The sequence below is a fragment of the Heterodontus francisci genome, chromosome 23 (assembly GCF_036365525.1).
Source record: "Heterodontus francisci isolate sHetFra1 chromosome 23, sHetFra1.hap1, whole genome shotgun sequence".
Taxonomy (NCBI): Eukaryota; Metazoa; Chordata; class Chondrichthyes; order Heterodontiformes; family Heterodontidae; genus Heterodontus; species Heterodontus francisci.
The window spans coordinates 52,724,063-52,744,546 of NC_090393.1; the positions used below are offsets into that span (position 1 = coordinate 52,724,063).

Here is a 20,484-nt window from a genome sequence, read left to right on the forward strand (position 1 = left end):
GGCAAAAAAAGAATTAAGAAACCTTGAATTGGAAAAAGAGGAATGGGAGAAAGAGACAGCATATCGGAGAGAAAGTGAAAGAGAGAGAATTTAGGTTAAAAGAGGTGGAACTAAGACAAAGGGGTAGTCTTAAATCCAGGGAAAATTAAGGTCAGGAAGAATCCGAATTTAGATCAGGACCCAGTGAGAAGTTTTTCAAATTTATATAGGCTCTTCCTAAGTTCGAGGAAAGGGACGTAGAGGCATTTTTCATATCTTTTGAAAAAATAGCCAAACACATGAAATGGCTGAAAGAAAACTGGACATTGCTCATGCAGGGCAGGCAGGTAGGCAGAGCTCATGAAGCTTAAGCCATGCTTTCTGAAGAGGCTTCTGCAGATTATGAGATGGCAAAAAAGGTTATTCTCGCTGCGTATGAGTTAGTCCCTGAAGCTTACCATCAGAAGTTTAAGAATTTACGGAGATTGACTGGGCAGACATATTTAGAATTTGAGAGGGTGAAGTAAATGAATTTTGACCGTTGGATACGGGCATTAAAGATAGAAATGACATATGAGAACCTTTGAGAATTAATTCTCTTAGAAGAGTTTAAAAACTCCATTCCTTCAGTAGTGAGAACTCATATAGATAACCTGAAAGTTTTGAAAGCTAGGCAAGCAGCACAGATTGCTTTTGAGATGATTTTGAGCTTGTGAATAAGCCAACCTATTTTGTCTGTCACCGCCATAAACCCGAGAAGGATAGAAAGTGGAAGAGTGAAAGGAAGGCAAGTAGACGGGGACAGGAAGGAACAGCTGGGAATGCCCCAAGATCACCTCCTCAGGTCAGAAAGGAAGGTGCTGAGGGTAGAAGTGAGGTTCACAAGCCAAAGTGTTATCATTACAACAAAACGGATCATCTTCGTTCAGAGTGCTGGAAATTGTGAGGTAAACCCATAGGGCTTGTTGGGTTACGCAATGTTAGTGCAGAGGAAAAGACTCCCTGACTGAGAGTATAGCAGACCAGGATATAGCTTTAACGACAGCTATGAATGTGAAACCAGATACTAAAACGAAGAGGAGTGTAGAGGTTAAGAATAAAATACCTGAGAGTTATAATGACTATTTGTCAAAGGGGAGAGTAACTCCATATCCTGTAAGTGAGGCAGGAAAACCTATCATTATACTCAGGGATACAGAAGCAACTCAAACACTCTTGCTGGGGAAAGATATTAGGTTTCCACCAGAGAGTGCCTTGAATGCTAAAATTTTAGTAAATGGAATTGGCAGGAATATATATCTGTACCTTTGTATAAAGTACGTCTAGAGAGTGACTTAATATCTGGGATAGTAACTGTAGGTGTTGTCCACAGTTTACCAGAAAAAGGAATTGATCTACTCCTAGGAAACAATTTGGTTGGATCAAAAATAGCAGTTTCTCTTATAGTTATAGAGCAGTCAACTGAAATTAAGGAAACGGAGCATTTACAGGAGCAAGTTCGGGGAATATTTCCTGCGTGTGTAGTTACCCGAGCAATGGCTAAACAGGATCCAATGTCGGAGGTAAAAGGGACACCATAAATAGATAATCAGGCATCTGAAACCTTATTTGAGGATTTAGATAATCCAATGAAATGTTTAACAGATCGTCTATCTTTGAAGCACAGCAAGCTGATACAGAGATCTACCAAATAGTACAGACTGTACTTCTGTCAGAAGCCGAGGTGAAAGGAGTTCTGGAAGGCTATTATATGGCAAACGGGGTTTTGTGGAGGAAATGGAGACCGCCTCGTAGACCTGCCAACGAAGACTGGACAGTTGCTGAACAGATAGTCGCACCACCTAAATATCGACAAGGATTATTAAGGTTAGCACACGACTTTCCTTTTGTAGGACTTAGGGGAATTCAGAAGACCAAATCACACATAAGCAAACATTATTACTGGCCAGGTCTTACAAAGGATGTGAGACAATTTTGTAGGGCATGCCACACCTGTCAAATGGTGGGAAAATCACAACCTACCATAAAACCAGGGGATGAGGTATTAGTGTTGTTACCGTCACAGGGAGAACCAGTGAAAGCACGGCTCAGTGGCCCATACAGAGAAAACAAAAGAGTGGGTAAGGTAGATTACTTGATTGACAGCCCTGATCGCTAGATGAAGAATCGGTTGTGTCACATTAATTTGCTCAAACCATATTACCGCAGGGAGGAGGATAAGCCAGTACAGGTATGTCAGGTAATCAGGACTGTGGAAAAGGAAAAGGATAGTGAGGATGAGGGAGAGTAGGCCTAGGAAATTCTCAGGTTGAACCTCCAACTATCACATTAGTGAATACAGAATGGCTAGGAAAATTAAAAAATTGGCTTTTACACTTAGAGGCAAAACAGCGTGAAGTCCTAACCAGGGTTTTCACAATGTTTCAAAATGCTTGTCGGGATAAACCAGGATGTACAACCTTAGCCACACATGATGTGGGTATAGAGGGAGCCATTCCTTTAAAACAACATCCTTGTTGCTTAGGTCCAGACAGACAGGCCCAAGTGGAAGCAGAGGTACAATGCATGCTGAAGGGCAGCTTAGATGAACATAATCAGGACAGCTGGAATTCGCAGGTGGTCTTGATGAGTAAACCTGGGGGGACGGCTCAAACTTGCATAGACTCAAGAATAGTCACTGTGGTAAAGAAGGCAGACTCCTACCCAAATTCTCATTTCAAGGACTGTATGGACAGAGTGGGCAACATAATGTGTCTTAAGGGGACAGATGTGTTGGAAGGATACTGTCAAATTCCTTTGACACCCCAGGGTATGATAAAAATCAGCTTCTGTTACACCAGGCAGGGTTTCCCAGTGTCAAGTGATGCCACATAGGTTAAAGGGTACTCGAGAAACTTCTCAGAGAATAGTGAACCCTGTATTGGTCAGTCTTCCTAGCTGTGCAACTCAACTGGCTGAGGTGATGGACAATAGGGACACTTGGAAGGAAAACACGAAACAATTGAAAGACTATGCTTGTAAATTTGAAATTGGGTTAATTGGAACAATCTTTTGAAAATTAAAAGCCGAAATGTTCTGGTGGAACTTGTTGCTGTAATCTAATCATTTTTTTTTTAGAAATGTGTATATCTGTAATGCGTGAAAGAAAAATGTTAGCGTTTTTTCAATTTGTTTTTTTTTAACCTATTGTAATGAAATCCATTTCAGGAATGGCGTTTCATTCCGCTAGAGGTGGAGGTGTCATGGTCCTGTAGTTTTTTTTCTGGAACATATAGTTTGCCTTTAAGGCTTGCAAAGAACCAGCAAGCCTCAGGAGTTATAGGAAGGTGCATTTTCATTGCCTTAGAAATAGCCATTTGGAGGCTGCAATTCAAACGGTGCATTCTCGTTACCATAGATATAGCCACTAGGAGTGAGTTTCATGCGATACATTTGTTATAATTCAGTTTTGAACTGGCTTTTTAGATGAAGACAGTTTGTTCTAACAGAAACATAGAGGACACAGACAGCTGTGGTATCAGAGCCTGGAAAAAGGAGGATTTTAGTCTGTTTAATTATTATCTCTCAAAATTCTAAAACAAAAAGTCAAGCCAAAACAGAGATCTCTGATAATTTAAACTGAAGGGAGGGAAGTTAGACTGTGACAATCTTTTATCCCTCAAAAACTCTAAAGTCAGATTGATTCTGTTGAAAGTGTTTGCAAGTCTTTAATTGTTGAAATTCGCTGGTGAAGGAAAGCATCACCTACTGAAGTTAAACTACGGACTGTTGTACTGTGGAAGAACCTTTTTTCCCCGCATTGGCCGACTGTGAGGACTTTAAGCAACATTGGACTGTAAATTTGCCGCAACATTCTGTGAGGACTTCAAGCAACATTGGACCGTAAAGTTGCAAGGACTCTAATTTTTTCTATTTTAAATGTTGTTTATATCTTCATAGTGTTTTATAATTTAGTTCTTCTCATTAAAGGGTTAATTTGTTGATTTAAAGACACCTGGTTTGGTTAGCCTCATTCTGGGGGTTAATAGATGGCACAATTTGGCTGGGTCTCTCTTTAATTTGGAAAGTTTTAAATGATATATTAGCAGATTTATGGAATGATGGGATTGAAATAAAAGTGCGTTGGTCCCACCACAATCAGAATCGTATATTTTGACTGGGGGCTTTGACAGGAGCAGTCGGTTATAACACTATGTATAGGTACACTAACTACACAGCTACCAACAAACAAATCTTTGAAAATATGCACACTTGGCAAAATAACAACTGATTCTTTTTCTTTAAACTATATCTGGAAATCAAGTTGAACAACTGGTTTACAAAGTCTCCTTCTCACAGGTTTTGGTGTAGAGTCAGGTTTTGGACTGTCTGCTTTCAGTTCAGGACTTACATACAGAAGATCTTGTTTCTTTTTCTGAAGCTGGTACTTCAGACACTGAAGTCTGAACTGGTTCACACTTTGGCAAAAGCGCACGATCAAGTTGGTCATGCTAAGGTTTTGGATCATCCCTTGCTGGGATCATGGGAACACTTCTCACTTTTCCACCAATTGCAACTAAGTACCTCTGAGTACCACAAACTTCTACAACATTTCCCACATCCTACCTGTGTGACTTGTGAGGGGGGCTCAGAACACTAATACGTTCATTTCCTTTGAAACTGCATTCTCTTTTATTCGTGTCGTACTGACATTTCTGACCACTTTTTTATTCAACTTTAGCTGTCAAATTTGGTGGCACTAAACTCAAACATGTTCTTAATCTTTGCTTCATTAAGAGCGCAGCAGGTGTATACACTATAGTTGAGTGTGGACTTTTTAAATATTCAGTAGAAAATTAGCTAATCTCTGTTTCATGCTGAAACTTGAACATCCATGCAGCACTTGCTTCTTGAGTGTTTCTTTGATTATTCTCACAGATCTTCCTGCTGCTCCATTTGATGCCAGATGATATGGAGGATTGAGGGTATGTTTGATACCATTTTGCTTTATGAAATTCTGAAAGAGCAGAACGAAATTGGGGACTGCTATTTGAGGCAAGCTGCTCCAGTCAACCGTGACAGCAAAAATAAACCGTAACTCGTCTATTGTCCTTTCAGCATTGATGTTTTGACCCATATGCTTTACTTCGATTCACTTAGAGTGGCTTGTCACTTTCCTTTTTGCAAAAGTTTACATGCGCTCTTTGAAATGGACAAGTCGCCTTCGACCTTGGTTGTAAAGGAGTTTTTGGTGACTTATTCCTGCAATTTTGATAAATGGTGCATTTGCTAACCAATCTTTCTAGATCACTGTCTAGACCAGATCAATAAACAAAACTTCTGGCTACGAATTTCATGCCAAATATGCCCAAGTGTTCAGTATGAGGTTCTGCCAGTATCTTGTCTCTTAAAGAATTAGGTACCACCACTCTGTGACCCCACTTATTGCAGCCCTGTTCACATGACAACTCATTAACGTTGATTGTGGAATAGTTTCAGTTCCTAGGCTGTACACCAGTCAAACTCTGTCCAACAATTCAAACTCTGTCCATAGAGTCTTTTTAGAACTAGGTCTTTGAGTTTCAGTAACAATTTCAGTTGCAGCGATTGGAAAATCCTCATCCACAACTCCTACTGAGAAGATTGCAGCTTCACAGCCTACTTTTGAGTCTTCATGTTGCAAACGCAACAGTGTGTTAGCTATAGCATTCTCCTTTGAACTACAATATTCAATGTTTTAGTTGTACTATGAGAGAAGTACAGCCCATGGCTGCGTCCTTGACACTGCCATTGTCGGTATTGCAGACATTGGACCAAGAATAGCTACTAGCAGTTTATGATTTGTAACTAGCGTAAAAGTTTCTACCCAACAACTGGCGAAACTATTTAGTTCCAAAGATGATTCCAAGGGCTTCCTTTTCTATCTGTGCGTAGTTGCGTTGACTCTTGGTCAGAGTAAGTGATGAAAATACTATGGGCTTCTTTTGACCATCATCCATGTCATGACTGATTACTGCTCCACTCCAACGTTTGAAGCATCATATGCTAGCTTCAGGTCACGATTTGTGTTGTGATGAGCAAGTAATGCATCACTGGTCAAGCTTCTCTTACATGCATCATAAGCACATCTTGTGCTTCAGACCATTCCCATTTCACAACTTTCTTCAACCACTCATGTAGTGGAGGTAACACCATCGCAAGCTCAGGCAGAAATCTCAAGCAATATTGGAACATGCCTAGAAATGACCGAAGCTCAGACATATCTTTTGGTTTTGGGGCATTGACTATTGCCTCTATCTTTTCTTTTACTGGCTATAGTTCTTTTTCATTGATTTTCTAGCCAAGGTACACTGCCTTAGATTGTATGAAGGCACACTTGCTCTTTTTCAATTTCAGATTGTGATCATTGAGATTTTTTAACACTTTGCCCTACACGTGAAGATTCTCTTCCTCTGTTGCAGTCACGATCAACACATCATCCTGATTACACAAGCAATGCGGCAGTCCTTACAAACTCTTATCCAATGTAGCTTGGAAGATTTTTGGAGAAGACTTCACACCAATAGGGGAACTCCATGTAGGAATATAACTCCATGTGTTTATCGTGAGATACTGTTCACTCTCTTGATCCACATTGAACTGCGCATAAGCATGGGACAAATCCAACTTTGTGAAAAGCTTGGATCCAGCTAACTCCGCATACAAATCTTGAGAGGTCAGTAGTGGATACTGCTCATCATCTACTGCCTGGTTGATTGTGACTTTGTAGTCCCTGCATAGTCTTACGGTTTTGTCTGACTTGAGCACTATTATAATTGAGGTTGCCCAATCACTGTGATCAGTTTTCACTAGCACACCATTCCTCTCAACCTGGGTTTTGAGAGCATAAGGAACTAGCCTAGCCTTGCAATATACTGGTTTTGCATCAGGCGTGATTCAGATGTGTGCTTTCACACCGATTTTACCTTCATAGCTGTCCTCGAAAATGTTACTGTAACTATTCAATAGCTGATCAAGCTTCTTATAGAGTCATAGAGTCGTACAGCATAGAAACAGGCCCTTCGGCCCACCGTGTCCATGCTGACCATAATGCCTATCTATACTAATCCCACCTGCCTGCATTAATTCCATATACCTCTATGCCTTGCTCATTCAAGTACCTGTCCCGATGCCTCTTAAATGTCGCTACTGTTCCTGCCTCCACCACCTCCTCAGGCAGCTCATACCAGATACCCACTATTCTTTGTGTGAAAAATATACCCCTTTAAAACCTCCTCCCTCTCACCTTAAATCTATGCCCTCTAGTTTTAGTCACCCCTACAATGGAAAACAGACTCTGGCTATCTACCCTATCTATGCCTCTCATAATTTTATATACCTCTATCATGTCCCCTCTCAGCCTCCTTCGCTCCAGGGAAAACAGACCCAGCCTATCCTATCTCTCTTTATAACTCAAGCCCTCCAAACCAGGCAACATCCTTGTGAATCTTTTCTGCACCCTCTCTAGCTTAATCACATCTTTCTTGTAGCGCGGCGACCAGAACTGCACACAGTACTCCAAATGCGGCCTAACCAACGTCGTCTTGGTCGTCTCAACTTGGAAAACATGCTTCCAGTCTAACTTCAGCTTACAAAACCAGTCTTTGCCCATTAATGTTGGGTTGTTGACATATCCTATTACAACAATGGGTAACTTGAGGGACTTGTTCTTATATTGGACATTGCACTCCATTTGTTCACCCATCTCTTACACCTCACAAGGATAGATTTTCAACTGAACTGTGCTCTCAGTTAGAGGTACGCCACTGAATATGCTCTCGTACGTGTCCCAACTCATAATGGAGCAATCTGCAGCTGTATTGATGTGCATATTGATGTACTGTTGTTTTACCAATACCTTTGAAAAAATTGACTCTGGCAGTTGAGTGATTGCCAGTGAGATAAATGGTGTACAGCCCTAGCTCCTCTTAATTTGAGCACTCTGGGTTCACTTCAAGATCTTGTTGTAAAATAACCTTTAGGGATGAGTGACCATAATATGATAGAGTGTTACATTATGTTTGAAAGTGAGGTAGTTCAATCTGAAGCCAGGGTGTTAAATTTGAACAAAGGAAATTATGAAGGTATGAGGGACAAATTGGCTGAGGTGGATTGGGAAAATATATTAAAAGTTATGACAGTATATAGGCAATGGATAGTTTTTAAAGAAATATTACATACTTTACAGCAACTATACATTCCTTCAATTTGGATGTGGGGGCCAAATGTAGTATTTTCAAGTTCGCGGATGACACAAAAACTAGGTGGGAATGTGTGTTGTGAGGAAGATGCAAAGTGGCTTCAAGGGGATTTGGACAAACTTAGTAAATGGGCAAGAACGTGGCAGATGGAATATAATGTTGAAAAATGTGAGGTTATCCACTTTGGTAGGAGGAATAGATGTGCAGAGTATTTCTTAAATGGTAAGAGATTAGTAAGTATAGATGTACAAAGGGATCTGAGTGTCCTTATCAACAAATCACTGAAAGCTCACATGCAGGTGCAGCAAGCAATTAGGAAGGCTAATGATATGTTAGACTTTATCACAAGAGGATGAGAGTACAGGAATAGTGAAGTCTTGCTTCAATTGTATAGAACCTTGGTTAGACTGCACTTGGAGTATTGTGTGCAGTTCTGGTCCCCTTGCCTTAGGAAGGATATTATTGCCATAGAGGGAGTGCAATGAAAGTTCACCAGACTTGTTGCCGGGATGGCGGGACTGTCCTATGAAGAGAGATTGGGGAAACTGGGACTGTATTCTCTAGAGTTTTGAAGAATGAGAGGTGATCTCATTGAAACCTACAAAATACTTAAAGGGATAGACAGGGTAGATGCAGCTAAGAGGTTTCCCCTGGTTGGGGAGTCTAGAACCAGGGGACATTATTTCAAAACAAAGAGGAAGCCACTTAGGACAGAGATGAGGAAAAATTTCTTTACTCAGAGGATTGTGAATCTTTGGAATTCTCTACCCCAGAGGGTTGTGGAAGCTCAGTCATTGAGTATGTTTAAAGCAGAGATTGACAGATTTCTAAATACAAATGACATAAGGGGATATGAGGATAGTGTGGGAAAAAGGCATTGAAGTGGATGATCACATTGAATGATGGGGCAGGCTCGACGGGCTAAATGGCCTATTCCTGCTCTTATGCTCTTAAAATTGTGAATTTCATTCGTGTTACACCACTGCTTTCCAATACTACTCGAAAGAGTTCTCGTTCCTGTTTTGGCCTTCGCTCAGCAAGCAGTTGCAATAAGACCTGGCTTTTGGCAATAAAATCATGTAGCTTTTCTGTACTGACATGCTTGTGCCGTGTGGTTGCCATTACAGCAATAACGAGTCACTAAGCTTTTATCAACAGCACTCTTCAGATCAGGTCTCCCCAGGTTAGACTTAGCAGAAGCCTTCTGACAGTGGAAACTGTACTAGTCACTTGCATTGGATGAAATTCCCGAGAATTCTTTGATGCGATTTCCATGGTAGAAGCAATCTTACTCCCTCGCTCAAACATAAACTTTTGTGCGTTTAGTGATTGACTGGATTCTTTCATCCACCGATCCACATACGGCTCTGTCTCGAAATGCATGGTCTAAAAATGTACAAAATTTGCAAAGTAATGACAAATTCTTCAATGCCACAATGTACTCACCAACTGTTTTGCTACTTCTCTAGTTTCTGCTTCCAAATTTGTAGCTTTCTGCTATCTCTATAGTGGCTTAGGCTTAAAAATGTTCTTCAACTTAGTGATAATTATTTTGAATGGACCATCTTTTGTCTTGCTAGGAGCAAGAAGGTTTGTTAGTGTGCCATACATTTCTGGGCTAATCTCTGTTAGCAAAATTTCTTTCTCATGTTCAAGAATTGCCTTATTCTGAGTCTGGGCCTCTTCACTTTCACCTTCAAGTTCTAATATATTATCAGCTCTGAAGGACATGTCCATTCTTTCAATGTACGAACCGAATGGTTCTCAAGCTCTATCATACATTCCTAGCCTTCCTATGTATCCCGTGGATGCAGCAATTTTGTCCCCTATTCAAATATAACACTTTATTGTGGCTGTCTGTAACAGTGATACAGAAGCTCAGTCAGCCTAATCGGAACAAATTCACCAAAGCCCATGTAGTGGGTAGTTGAATAAAATGGACACTATGACCCTGCAGAATTCATTCCACTGAGAAACAATGAGCCTCAACACAATTTAGTCGAATATCTTCACCCTTGCAGGTAGGTCGGTCACTGGGAGCTAGCTTATTTTGTTCATCATGGTCTCTACTGCCATTTGCTACAAAAGGTTTTGTACTTTAATCCCATTTCATCATCAAAATCTGTTATATATTGGGAGAAACGTGTAAAGAAAGATAGACACCAAAATGGTCAGATCACATGTTTAATGATGTCATCATGCACTGGGCATGTCCATAACTTAGGAATAATTTACATCAGGCAATCTGATTTACTGCATGTGATATCAAGAAATACATGAAGGCACTGGATACAGCAAAGGCTATGGGCCCAAACAACATCCTGACTTGTGCTCCAGAACTAGCCGTGCTCCTAGCCAAGCTGTTCTAGTTCAGCTGCAACACTGGCATCTACCTGACAAAATGGAAAATTGCTCAGTATATCCTGCACACAATAAACAGGACACATCCAATCCGGACAATTACAGCCTCATCAGTATTAATCATCAGCAAAGTGATGAAAAGTGTTGTCAACAGTGCTATCAAGTGACATTTACGAATAACCTGCTCATTGATGCTCAGACCTGTTAGGACCACTCGGCTCCAGACCTCATTACAGTCTTGGTCCAAACATGGACAAAAGAGCTGAATTCCAGAGGTGAGGTGAGAGTGACTGTCCTTGACCTCAAGGCAGCATTTGACTCAATAAACCCTAGTAAAATTGAAGTCAATGGGAATCAAGGAAAACTCTCCACTGGCTGGAGTCATATCTAGTACAAAGGAAGATGGTTGTGGTTGTTGGAGGCCAATCATCTCAGCCCCAGGACATTGCTGCAGGAGTTCCCCAGGGCAGGTACTTCAACCCACCCATCTTCAGCTGCTTCATCAATGACTTACCATCCATTATAAGGTCAGAAGTGGAGATGTTCACTGATGATTGCACAATGTTTAGTTACATTCGCAACTCCTCAGATACTGAAGCAGCAAGACCTGGACAACATTCAGGCTTTGACTGACAAGTGGAAAGTAACATTCATGCCATGCAAGTGCCAGGCAATGGCCATCTCCAAGAAGAGAGTCTAATCACCTCCACTTGACATTCAATGGCATTACTATCGCTAAATCGCCCACCATCAACATCCTGGGAGTCACCATTAACCAGAAACGTAACTGCACCAACCACATAAATACTGTGGCTACAAGAGGAGCTCAGAATTCTGCAGCGAGTATCTCACCTCCTGTCTACCATTTACAAGGCACAAGTCGGGAGTGTGATGGAATACTCCTCACCTGTATGGATGAGTGCAGCTCCATCCACGCTCAAGAAGCTTGACACCATCCAGGACAAAGCAACCTGCTTGATTGGCACCCCATCCACAACCTTAAACATTCACTTCCTCGAACTTTCATGCACCGGGGCTGCAGTATGTACCATCTATAAGATGCACTGCAACAACCCGCCAACAGCACCTTCTAAACCCACCACTTCTACCCCGTGGAAGAACAAGGGCAGCAGGCATATGGGAACACCATCACCTGCAAGCTTCCCCTTCAAGTCACACACTATCCTGACTTGAAAATATATCACTGTCCTTTCATCGCTCATTTAAAATCCTGGAACTCCCTCCCTAACAGCACTATGGTTGCACCTAGACTGCAGCGGTTCACCACCACCTTCCCAAGGGCAATTAAGGATGGGAAATAAATGCTGGTCTTGCCAATGACACCCACATCCTGTGAATAAATAAAAAGAAAATCTACCCTGTCATACCCTCTCAGAATCTTATATGTTTCAATAAGATCACCAATCATTCTTCTAAGTTCAAGAGAGTATGGGCCCAATCTACTCAATCTGTCATCAGAGGACATTCCTCTCATTGCAGGAATCAATCTAGTGAACCTTTGTTGTACCGCCTCTAAGGTAAGCACATCCTTCCTTAGGAACCAAGACCAAAATTGCACACAGTATTCCAGATGTGGTGTCACCAAAGCTCTGTACAATAGCAGCAAGACTTACTTATTCTTTGCTTACCTACTCATTTGCGTTCCTAATTGCTTGATGTACCAACATGTTAACTTTCTGTGTTTCATTTAGAAGGACACCCAAATCCCTCTGAACACCAATATAGTGTCACACCATTTAAAATGTATTCTGTTTTCCTATTATTCCTACCAAAGTGAATAACCTCTAATTTTTGTACATTGTACATTCTCGAGTCGTTTTAAACAGACTCTAGAAGCTGGCTGAGCGTGTCTACCCTGAGGCACAGTGTGGCTTTTGAGCAGAGAGATCCACCATTGACATGCTGTTCTCCCTTCGTCAGATACAGGAGAAATGCCGCGAACAACAGATGCCCCTCTACGTTGCCTTCATAGATCTCACCAAAGCCTTTGACCTCGTCAGCAGACGTGGTCTCTTCAGCCTACTAGAAAAGATTGGATGGCCACCAAAGCTACTAAGTATCATCACCTCATTCCATGACAATATGAAAGGCACAATTCAGCATAGTGGTGCCTCATCAGACCCCTTTCCTATCCTGAGTGGCGTGAAACAGGGCTGTGTTCTCACACCTACACTGTTTGGGATTTTCTTCTCCCTGCTGCTCTCACATGCGTTCAAGTCTTCAGAAGAAGGAATTTTCCTCCACACAAGATCAGGGGGCAGGTTGTTCAACCTTGCCCGTCTTAGAGTGAAGACCAAAGTATGGAAAGTCCTCATCAAGGAACTCCTCTTTGCTGACGATGCTGCATTAACATCCCACACAGAAGAGTGTCTGCAGAGACTCATTGACAGGATTGCGGCTGCCTGCAACGAATTTGGCCTAACCATCAGCCTCAAGAAAACGAACATCATGGGACAGGATGTCAGAAATGCTCCATCCGTCAATATCGGCAACCACGCTCTGGAAGTCACCTACCTAGGCTCAACTATCACCAGTAACCTGTCTCTCGATGCAGAAATCAACAAGCGCATGGGAAAGGCATCAGCTGCTATGTCCAGACTGGCCAAGAGGGTGTGGGAAAATGGCGCACTGACATGGAATACAAAAATCCGCGTGTATCAAGCCTGTGTCCTCAGTACCTTGCTCTACGGCAGTGAGGCCTGGTCAATGTATGTCAGCCAAGAGCGATGTCTCAACGCATTCCATCTTCCTTGGCACCAAGTGGCAGGACCATATCTCCAATGCAGAAGTCCTCGAGGCGGCCAACATCCCCAGCATATACACCCTACTGAGCCAGCAGCGCTTGAGATGGCTTGGCCATGTGAGGCGCATGGAAGATGGCAGGATCCCCAAGGACACATTGTACAGCGAGCTCGTCACTGGTATTACACCCACCGGCTGTCCATGTCTCCGCTTTAAAGATGTCTGCAAATGAGACATGAAGTCCTGCGAAATTGACCACAAGTCGTGGGAATCAGTTGCCAGCGATCACCAGAGCTGACAGACAGCTATAAAGGCGGGGCTAAAGAGAGGCAAGTCGAAGAGACTTAGCAGTTGGCAGGAAAAGAGACAGAAGTGTAAGGAGAGAGCCAACTGTGTAACAGCCCCGACAACCAATTTTATCTGCAGCGCCTGCGAAAGAGTCTGTCACTCTACAATTGGCCTTTGTAGCCACTCCAGGTGCTGCTCCACAAACCACTGACCACCTCCAGGCACTTACCCATTGTCTCTCGAGACAAGGAGGCCAAAGAAGAAGACTCATCTGCCTCCTTCTTGCCTACTCACATAATCTACCTGTCTCCCTTTGTACACTCCTTTGTGTCCTCTTCACAGCTTACTTTCCCACCTAGCTTTGAATCGTCATCAAACTTGGATATATTGCACTCAGTTCCTTCATTTAAGTCATTAATATAAAAACATAAGAAACAGGAGCAGAAGTAGACCTTACGGCCCCTCGAACCAGCTCTACCATTCCATACATTCATATAGATTGTAAATAGCTGCGTTCCAGCACTGAGCCATGCGGCACCCCATTAGTTACTCCTTGCCAACCTGAAAATGACCTGCTTATTCCTACATTCTGTTTTCTGTACTTTAACCAATTCTCTATCCATGCTAATATATTACCCCTACCCCACAAGCCCTTATTTTGTATACCAACCTTTTGGGTGGCATCTTATAGAATATCTTTTGAAAATCCAAATGGACAATATCCACTGGTTCCCCTTATCTATCCTGCCAGTTACATCCTCAAAAAAACTCTATTCGAGTTCCTTTTCATAAAATGCTGCTTCATCATATTATGATTTTTGAACTACCCTGTAGCCACTTCCTTAATAATGGATTCCAGAATTCTCCCAACGACTGATGTCAGGCTAACAGGCCTGTAGTTCCGTTTTCTCTCTCCCTCCTTTCTTGAAAAGCGATGTTATATTTGCTACCTTCTAATCCACTGGGACCGTTCCAGAATCCAGGGAATTTAGGAAGATCATAACCAGTTCATCCACTGTCTCTACAGGAACCTATTTTAGAACCCTAGGAAGTAGGCCATCAGGTCCATTATTTAAAAAGGGTGCGAGGGATAGGCCAAATAATTATAGGCTGGTCAGTCTGACTTTGGTGGTGGGTAAATTGTTAGAATCTATTCTGAGGGGCAGGATAAACTGCCACTTAGAAAGACACTGATTAATCAGCGATTGTCAGCATCGATTTGTTACTAACTTAATTGAGTTTTCTGAGGAAGTAACAAGAAGGATTGATGAGGGTAGTGCAGTGGATGTAGTCGACATGGACTTCAGTAAGGCATTTGACAAGGTCCCACATGGCAGACTGGTCAGTAAAATGAAAACCCTTGGGATACAGGGGAATGTGGCAGGTTGGATCCAGAATTGGTTCAGGGACAGGAAACAAAGGGTAGTAGTCGATGGATGTTTTTGTGAATGGAAAGCTGTTTCCAGTGGCATTCCACAGGGTTCAGTGTTGGGTTCCTTGCTGTTTGTGGTAAATATTAATGATTTGGATTTAAATGTGGGAGGCATGATTGGGAAATTTGCTGATGACACGGAAATTGGCCGTGTAGTTGAAGAGGATAGCTGTAGACTCCAGAATTATATCAATGGTTTGGTTGAGTGGGCGGAAAAGTGGAAAATGGAATTCAATCAAGAAAAGTGTGAGGTAATGCATTTGGAGAGGGCAAATAAAGCGAGGGAATACACAATAAACAGGAGGATATTGAGAGGGGCAGAAGAAGTGAGAGACCTTGGAGTGCATGTCCACAGGTCCCTGAAGGTGGCAGGACAGGTAGACAGAATGGTGAAGGAGGCATATGGAATGCTTTCCTTTATTGGCCGAGGTTTATCCTGCCCCTCAGAATAGATTCCAACAATTTACCCACCACCAAGGTCAGACTGACCGGCCTATAATTATTTGGCTTATCCCTCGCACCCTTTTTAAAAAGATGTATAGAATTCAAAAGCAGGGATGTAATGCTAGAACTGTATAAAACACTGGTTAGGCCACAGTTCTGGTCACCACATTACAGAAAGGACATAATTGCTCTGGAAAGAGTACAGAGGAGATTTACAAGAATGTTGTCAGGGCTCGAAAGTTGCAGCAATGAGGAAAGTTTGGATAGGCTAGGGTTGTTTTCCTTGGAACAGAGGAGGCTGAGAGGTGACTTAATAGAGGTGTACAAAATTATTAGGGGCCGAGATAGAGTAGACAGGAAGGACAAGTTTCCCCTAGCAGAGAGGTCAATTACCAGGTGGCAGAGATTTAAGGTGATTGGTAGAAGGATTAGAGGGGACATGAGGAAAAACATTTTCACCTAGAGAGTGGTGGAGGCAGAAACCCTCAAATCTTTTAAAAGGTACCTGTTGTACTGTAACCGGCAAGGCTATGGGCCAGGTGCTGAAAGGTGGGATTTGATTGGGCGGCGAGTTTTTTTTTCTGGCCGGCACGGGCACGATGGGCTGAATGACCTCCTTCTGTACCGTAATCTTTCTATGGTTCTATGGTCCAGGTACCTTTTAAAAGAATCGCGGGTTTCAACCTCCACCACCATTTCTGGCAGTGAATTCCAGGGAATTTGTCGGCATTTAATCCCATTAATTTATGGGATCTGTTGGCCCCTATGCCAATTTGTGCTTGACTCAGGTAGCAATATGGAAATTATTACCTTTGAAGTTCTGTTTATTAATTTGGACCCAAGCTCCTCAAACTCTCTCAGCAGAACCTCATTCTTCGTTCTATCTATGTCGCTGGTTCCGATGTTCACCGTGACAACTGGATCCTCCCCTCCCACTCCAAATTCTTCTTATGCCGTGAGGAGATGCCTTTAATCCTGACACCCATAGGGCAACATAACCTAGGAACTCCTGGTCAAGGCTGCAGAGAACAGTATCTATTCCCCTGAGGTACTGTCTCCTGCCACTACCAGATTCCTTTTCACTTTCTCCACTTTAGTGGCCTTCGATGCAAAGTTCAGTTTGCTCATCCACATAGCCAGCAAAAACCTTGTACCTATGAATAAGGGCAAAGGCCAAGCCTCCTCCAGCACTGCACCTGGGGTCCCCTTACTGGTCTGACTTGCAGTCACACTCTTCTGTCCATGACCACTATCCAGACCTGTACCACTTCCTAAACTAAAGGGTGTGGCTGCCTCCTGGATCAAAATGTTTTGGTAACTCTCCCCCTCCCTGATGCCCTGCAATGTCTGCATCTCAGACTTCAACTCAACAACTCTGAGCTGAAGTTCCTTGAGATGCAAACACTTACAGCAGATGTGGTTGTCCAGGGTTGCAATGCTCCCCACAAACTCCCACCCTTATCAAACCTTGTTCTATTTATTTGATTAATTGAAGTTCACAGGGGAAAAATTGGTTAAGGCCTGCTCATCTGAACATTTTCAGCATGCAGCCCAACACAGAATGTGCAGATAACTGGCTGAACACTCAACATTGCTAACACAATGCAGAGCTAGTGTGAACCTCTTAAAGGCAGCCTGCTACTTTTAATGGGGAACTGCACTCATGCAACAGGAGATGCTGTAGTTGTCGCTGGAAGGCTTGACTGGAAGAAAAAGCACAGCAAATGGAGCAACAGGCAAGAGAGAGAGAAAAAAAAGAGATAATGAAAGAGAGAGAAAGAGAAACTTGCATTTATATAGCACCTTTCATGATCACTGGACGTTCAAAGTTTTTACAGCCAATTAAGTATTTTTGAAGTGTAGTCACTATTGAAATCTAGGAAATGCACAGCCAATTTGCACACAGCAAGTTCCTACAAATAGCAATGTGCTAACGACCAGATAATCTGTTTTTGTGATGTTGATCAAAAGATAATATTGGCCAGGAAACCAGGGATAACTCCCCTGCTCTTCGAAATTGTGCCATGGAATCTTTAGCATTCACCTGAGAAGGCAGACAGTTTAACATCTCATCCGAAACATGGCACCTCCAACTGTGCAGCACTCCCTCAATACACTCCCTCCTGTCAGCCTAGATTGTTCCATTCAGGTCCTGGAATGGGACTTGAATCCACAATCATCTGACTCAGAGGCAAGAGTTCTACCAACTGACGCATGGCTGATACATGGCTCCCAAGTTTCTGATGTGGCATTAGAGGCATTAGTGATGCAGGTGAAAAGGAAAGATGCTATGTTCCCACAGGGAGCCAGGAGACCCTCAAGGTACATCGAGAAGGGAATGGGAGCAGGTAGCCGGAGAGGTCAATTCCCAGAGTCTGGTTCCGAGAGTTGGCTGCAGTGCTGGAAAAAGTTAGTGACCTCACACGGATGGTTAAGGACATTGAATGCATCTTCGCATGACATCTCCAACCCGTCGTTCCACCTACATCTCATGCTGTTCAATGTACCACACCCACATCACTCACTCATCAGCAATCAGGACTCACACCTAACATTTAAATAGTCTATCTCACCCTCACACACGCACCAATGCTGCCGGACTCTCACACATCTCTCGCTGCTTCCTTCAGCTATTCAGCTGCGGCAGGCACATCACGCAACCACAGTGGAACACACTCCTGGCATTCTTCCTTCGCACTTGCAGGATAAGAGAGCAGCAGAGAACCAGTGGGGGACAAGCAGGCCTGTATTGACTGAACCCACTGGAGGAGACACTGCTCTACATCATAGGGACACCTGTTACTCAGACCATTCCATCTGGCATTGCTGAGAACAGTCAGAATGATGGTACGTTCCTGTCTTACTCCCCTTCTTAAATCCCACCTTATCCTCATCCTGCTATCCGGCATGAAGTGCATACTGCAGATGGTGTGACCACAGACCTCTTGCTTTCCACCCTGCCCTCTTGCTTCACCCCAATCCTCCCATTCTGCATTTTTGCTTTCAGATACCCAAGAACTGCCACCTACAGCCAATGCAGCCTCGTCACGAAGGCTGAGAAATACTCCAGTCCTTTGATGAAAAAGCACTGTTACTTGATTCGACACTCATAGTCACCAACTCAGATACTGGAACTGCACAAACTTTAGAGGCTAGTGTAGAGTCAGGATCAGCATGTGGGCTGAACCAATCTGGGGGAAAGGATAGTATGTATGCCAGCTCACCAGAGGATGAGGTCTCAGACAAATTCTGCTGCAGGAGACTCAGATGAGGACTTCGATAAGGTGACGTACAGGAGAAGGCTGATGGGCATAAGCACTGAGATGCTTGCTTGGTGTATTGGTAGGCTTGCCACAGAGCTTCTTGTCACTGTCAAGGATCATGGAGGAGTCCAGCTCCAACTTGGCACAGTGTTCACCCACAGCTTGGAGTCCATCTTTTCCAGTGTGGAAGTGGAGGGCAACTCCATGACAACACTAGCAGACCCACCCATGATGCAGCAGTTGATGGCCAATATCTCAGCTTCCATTTCAGCACAAGCAGAGGCTACCCAAAGCCTCTGTGCTGCAGTGGAAGCTGAGACTGAGGTCATGAGAGCCACGCAAGTTCAGCTTGGTGCCATGCAGGATCAGACTGCTGCCACCATGGCTGTGGATACCAGTGCTCAAAGGGGTATTGAGGCTTGCACAGGAGTCCAGCAAACGGTCCTCCAGCAAGAGGTGAGGTGAGAGTGACTGCCTTTGACATCAAGGCAGCATTTGACCGAGCGTGGCATCAAGGAGCCCTAGCAAAACTGGAGTCAATGGGAATCAGGGGGAAAAACCCTCCACTGGTTGGAGTCGTGCAAAGGAGGATGTCTGTGGTTGTTGGAGGTCAATCATCTTAGTTCAAGGACATCACTACAGGAGTTCCTCAGGCTCGTGTCCTAGGCCCAACTATCTCCAGCTGCTTCATCAATGACCTTCCCTCTATCAGAAGCTCAGAAATGGGAATGTTTGCTGATGATTACACAATGTTCAGCACCATTCGCGACTCCTCAGATACTGAAGCAGTCTGAATCCATTTGCAGCAAGAGCTGGACAACATTAAGGCTTGGGCTGATAAGTGTCAAGTTACATTTGCACCATACAAATGTCAGGCAATGTCCATCTCCACAAGAGAGAATTCAACCATCTCCCCTTGACATTCAATGGCACTACCATCGCTGAATCCCCCAATATCAACATCCTGGGGGTTACCACTGACCAGAAACTGAACTGGACCACCTAAGTACTGTGGCTATAACAGCAGGTCAGAGACTGGGAATTCTGTGGCGAGTAACTCATCGCTTGACTCCCCAAATCCTGTCCACCATCTACAAGGCACAAGTCAGGAGTATGGAATACTCTCCACTTGCCTAGATGAGTGCAGCTCCAACAATACTCAAGAAGCTCGACATCATCCAGGACAAGGTAGCCCACTTGATTGGTACCCCATCCACCACCTTCAACATTCACTCCCTCCACCACCGATGCACAGTGGCTTGAGTGTATACCATCTGCAAGATGCACTGCAGCAACTGAACAAGGCTCCTTCGACAGCACCTTCGAAACCCGTGACCTCTACCACCTAGAAGAACAAGGGCAGCAATTGCTTGGGAACACCACCACCTGCAAGATCCCCTCCAAGCCACATATCATCCTGACTTGGAACTATATCTCCGTTCCTTCTCTGTCGCTGGGTCAAAATCCTGGAACTCCCTTACTAACAGTACTGTGGGTGTACCTAGACCACATGGACTGCAGCGTTTCAAGAAGGCAGCTCACCAGGACCTACTCAAGGGCAATTAGAGATGGGCAATAAATGATAGTGTAGCTAGTGACAGCCACATCCCTTGAAAGAAATCAACAAAAACGGTTTACTAGGATTGCTGAGGTGCCACCCCACGGGGATTGGCAGTGGTTCCATGGTGTCTCAGTATGACAGTAGTCATACTGCCACCCCTGCCACTCCACTAGT

The 20,484-nt window shown here is 43.5% G+C and overlaps 1 protein-coding gene across 5 annotated transcripts in view; it reads right to left on the reverse strand.

The window, feature by feature from the left end:
- si:ch211-102c2.8 (trichohyalin) overlaps positions 1–20,484 on the reverse strand; it is an 85,559-nt gene that overhangs the window by 9,282 nt on the left and 55,793 nt on the right. The window contains exon 16 of one of the 5 annotated variants that reach the window (XM_068055282.1): positions 10,550–10,587. The exons of the other annotated variants lie outside the window; for them this stretch is intronic. Within the exon in view, the coding sequence (XP_067911383.1) occupies positions 10,564–10,587 (24 nt within the window). The 3' untranslated portion in view covers positions 10,550–10,563. Of the gene's footprint in view, positions 1–10,549; positions 10,588–20,484 lie in introns of those variants that run through there. 5 annotated transcript variants of the gene reach the window in all.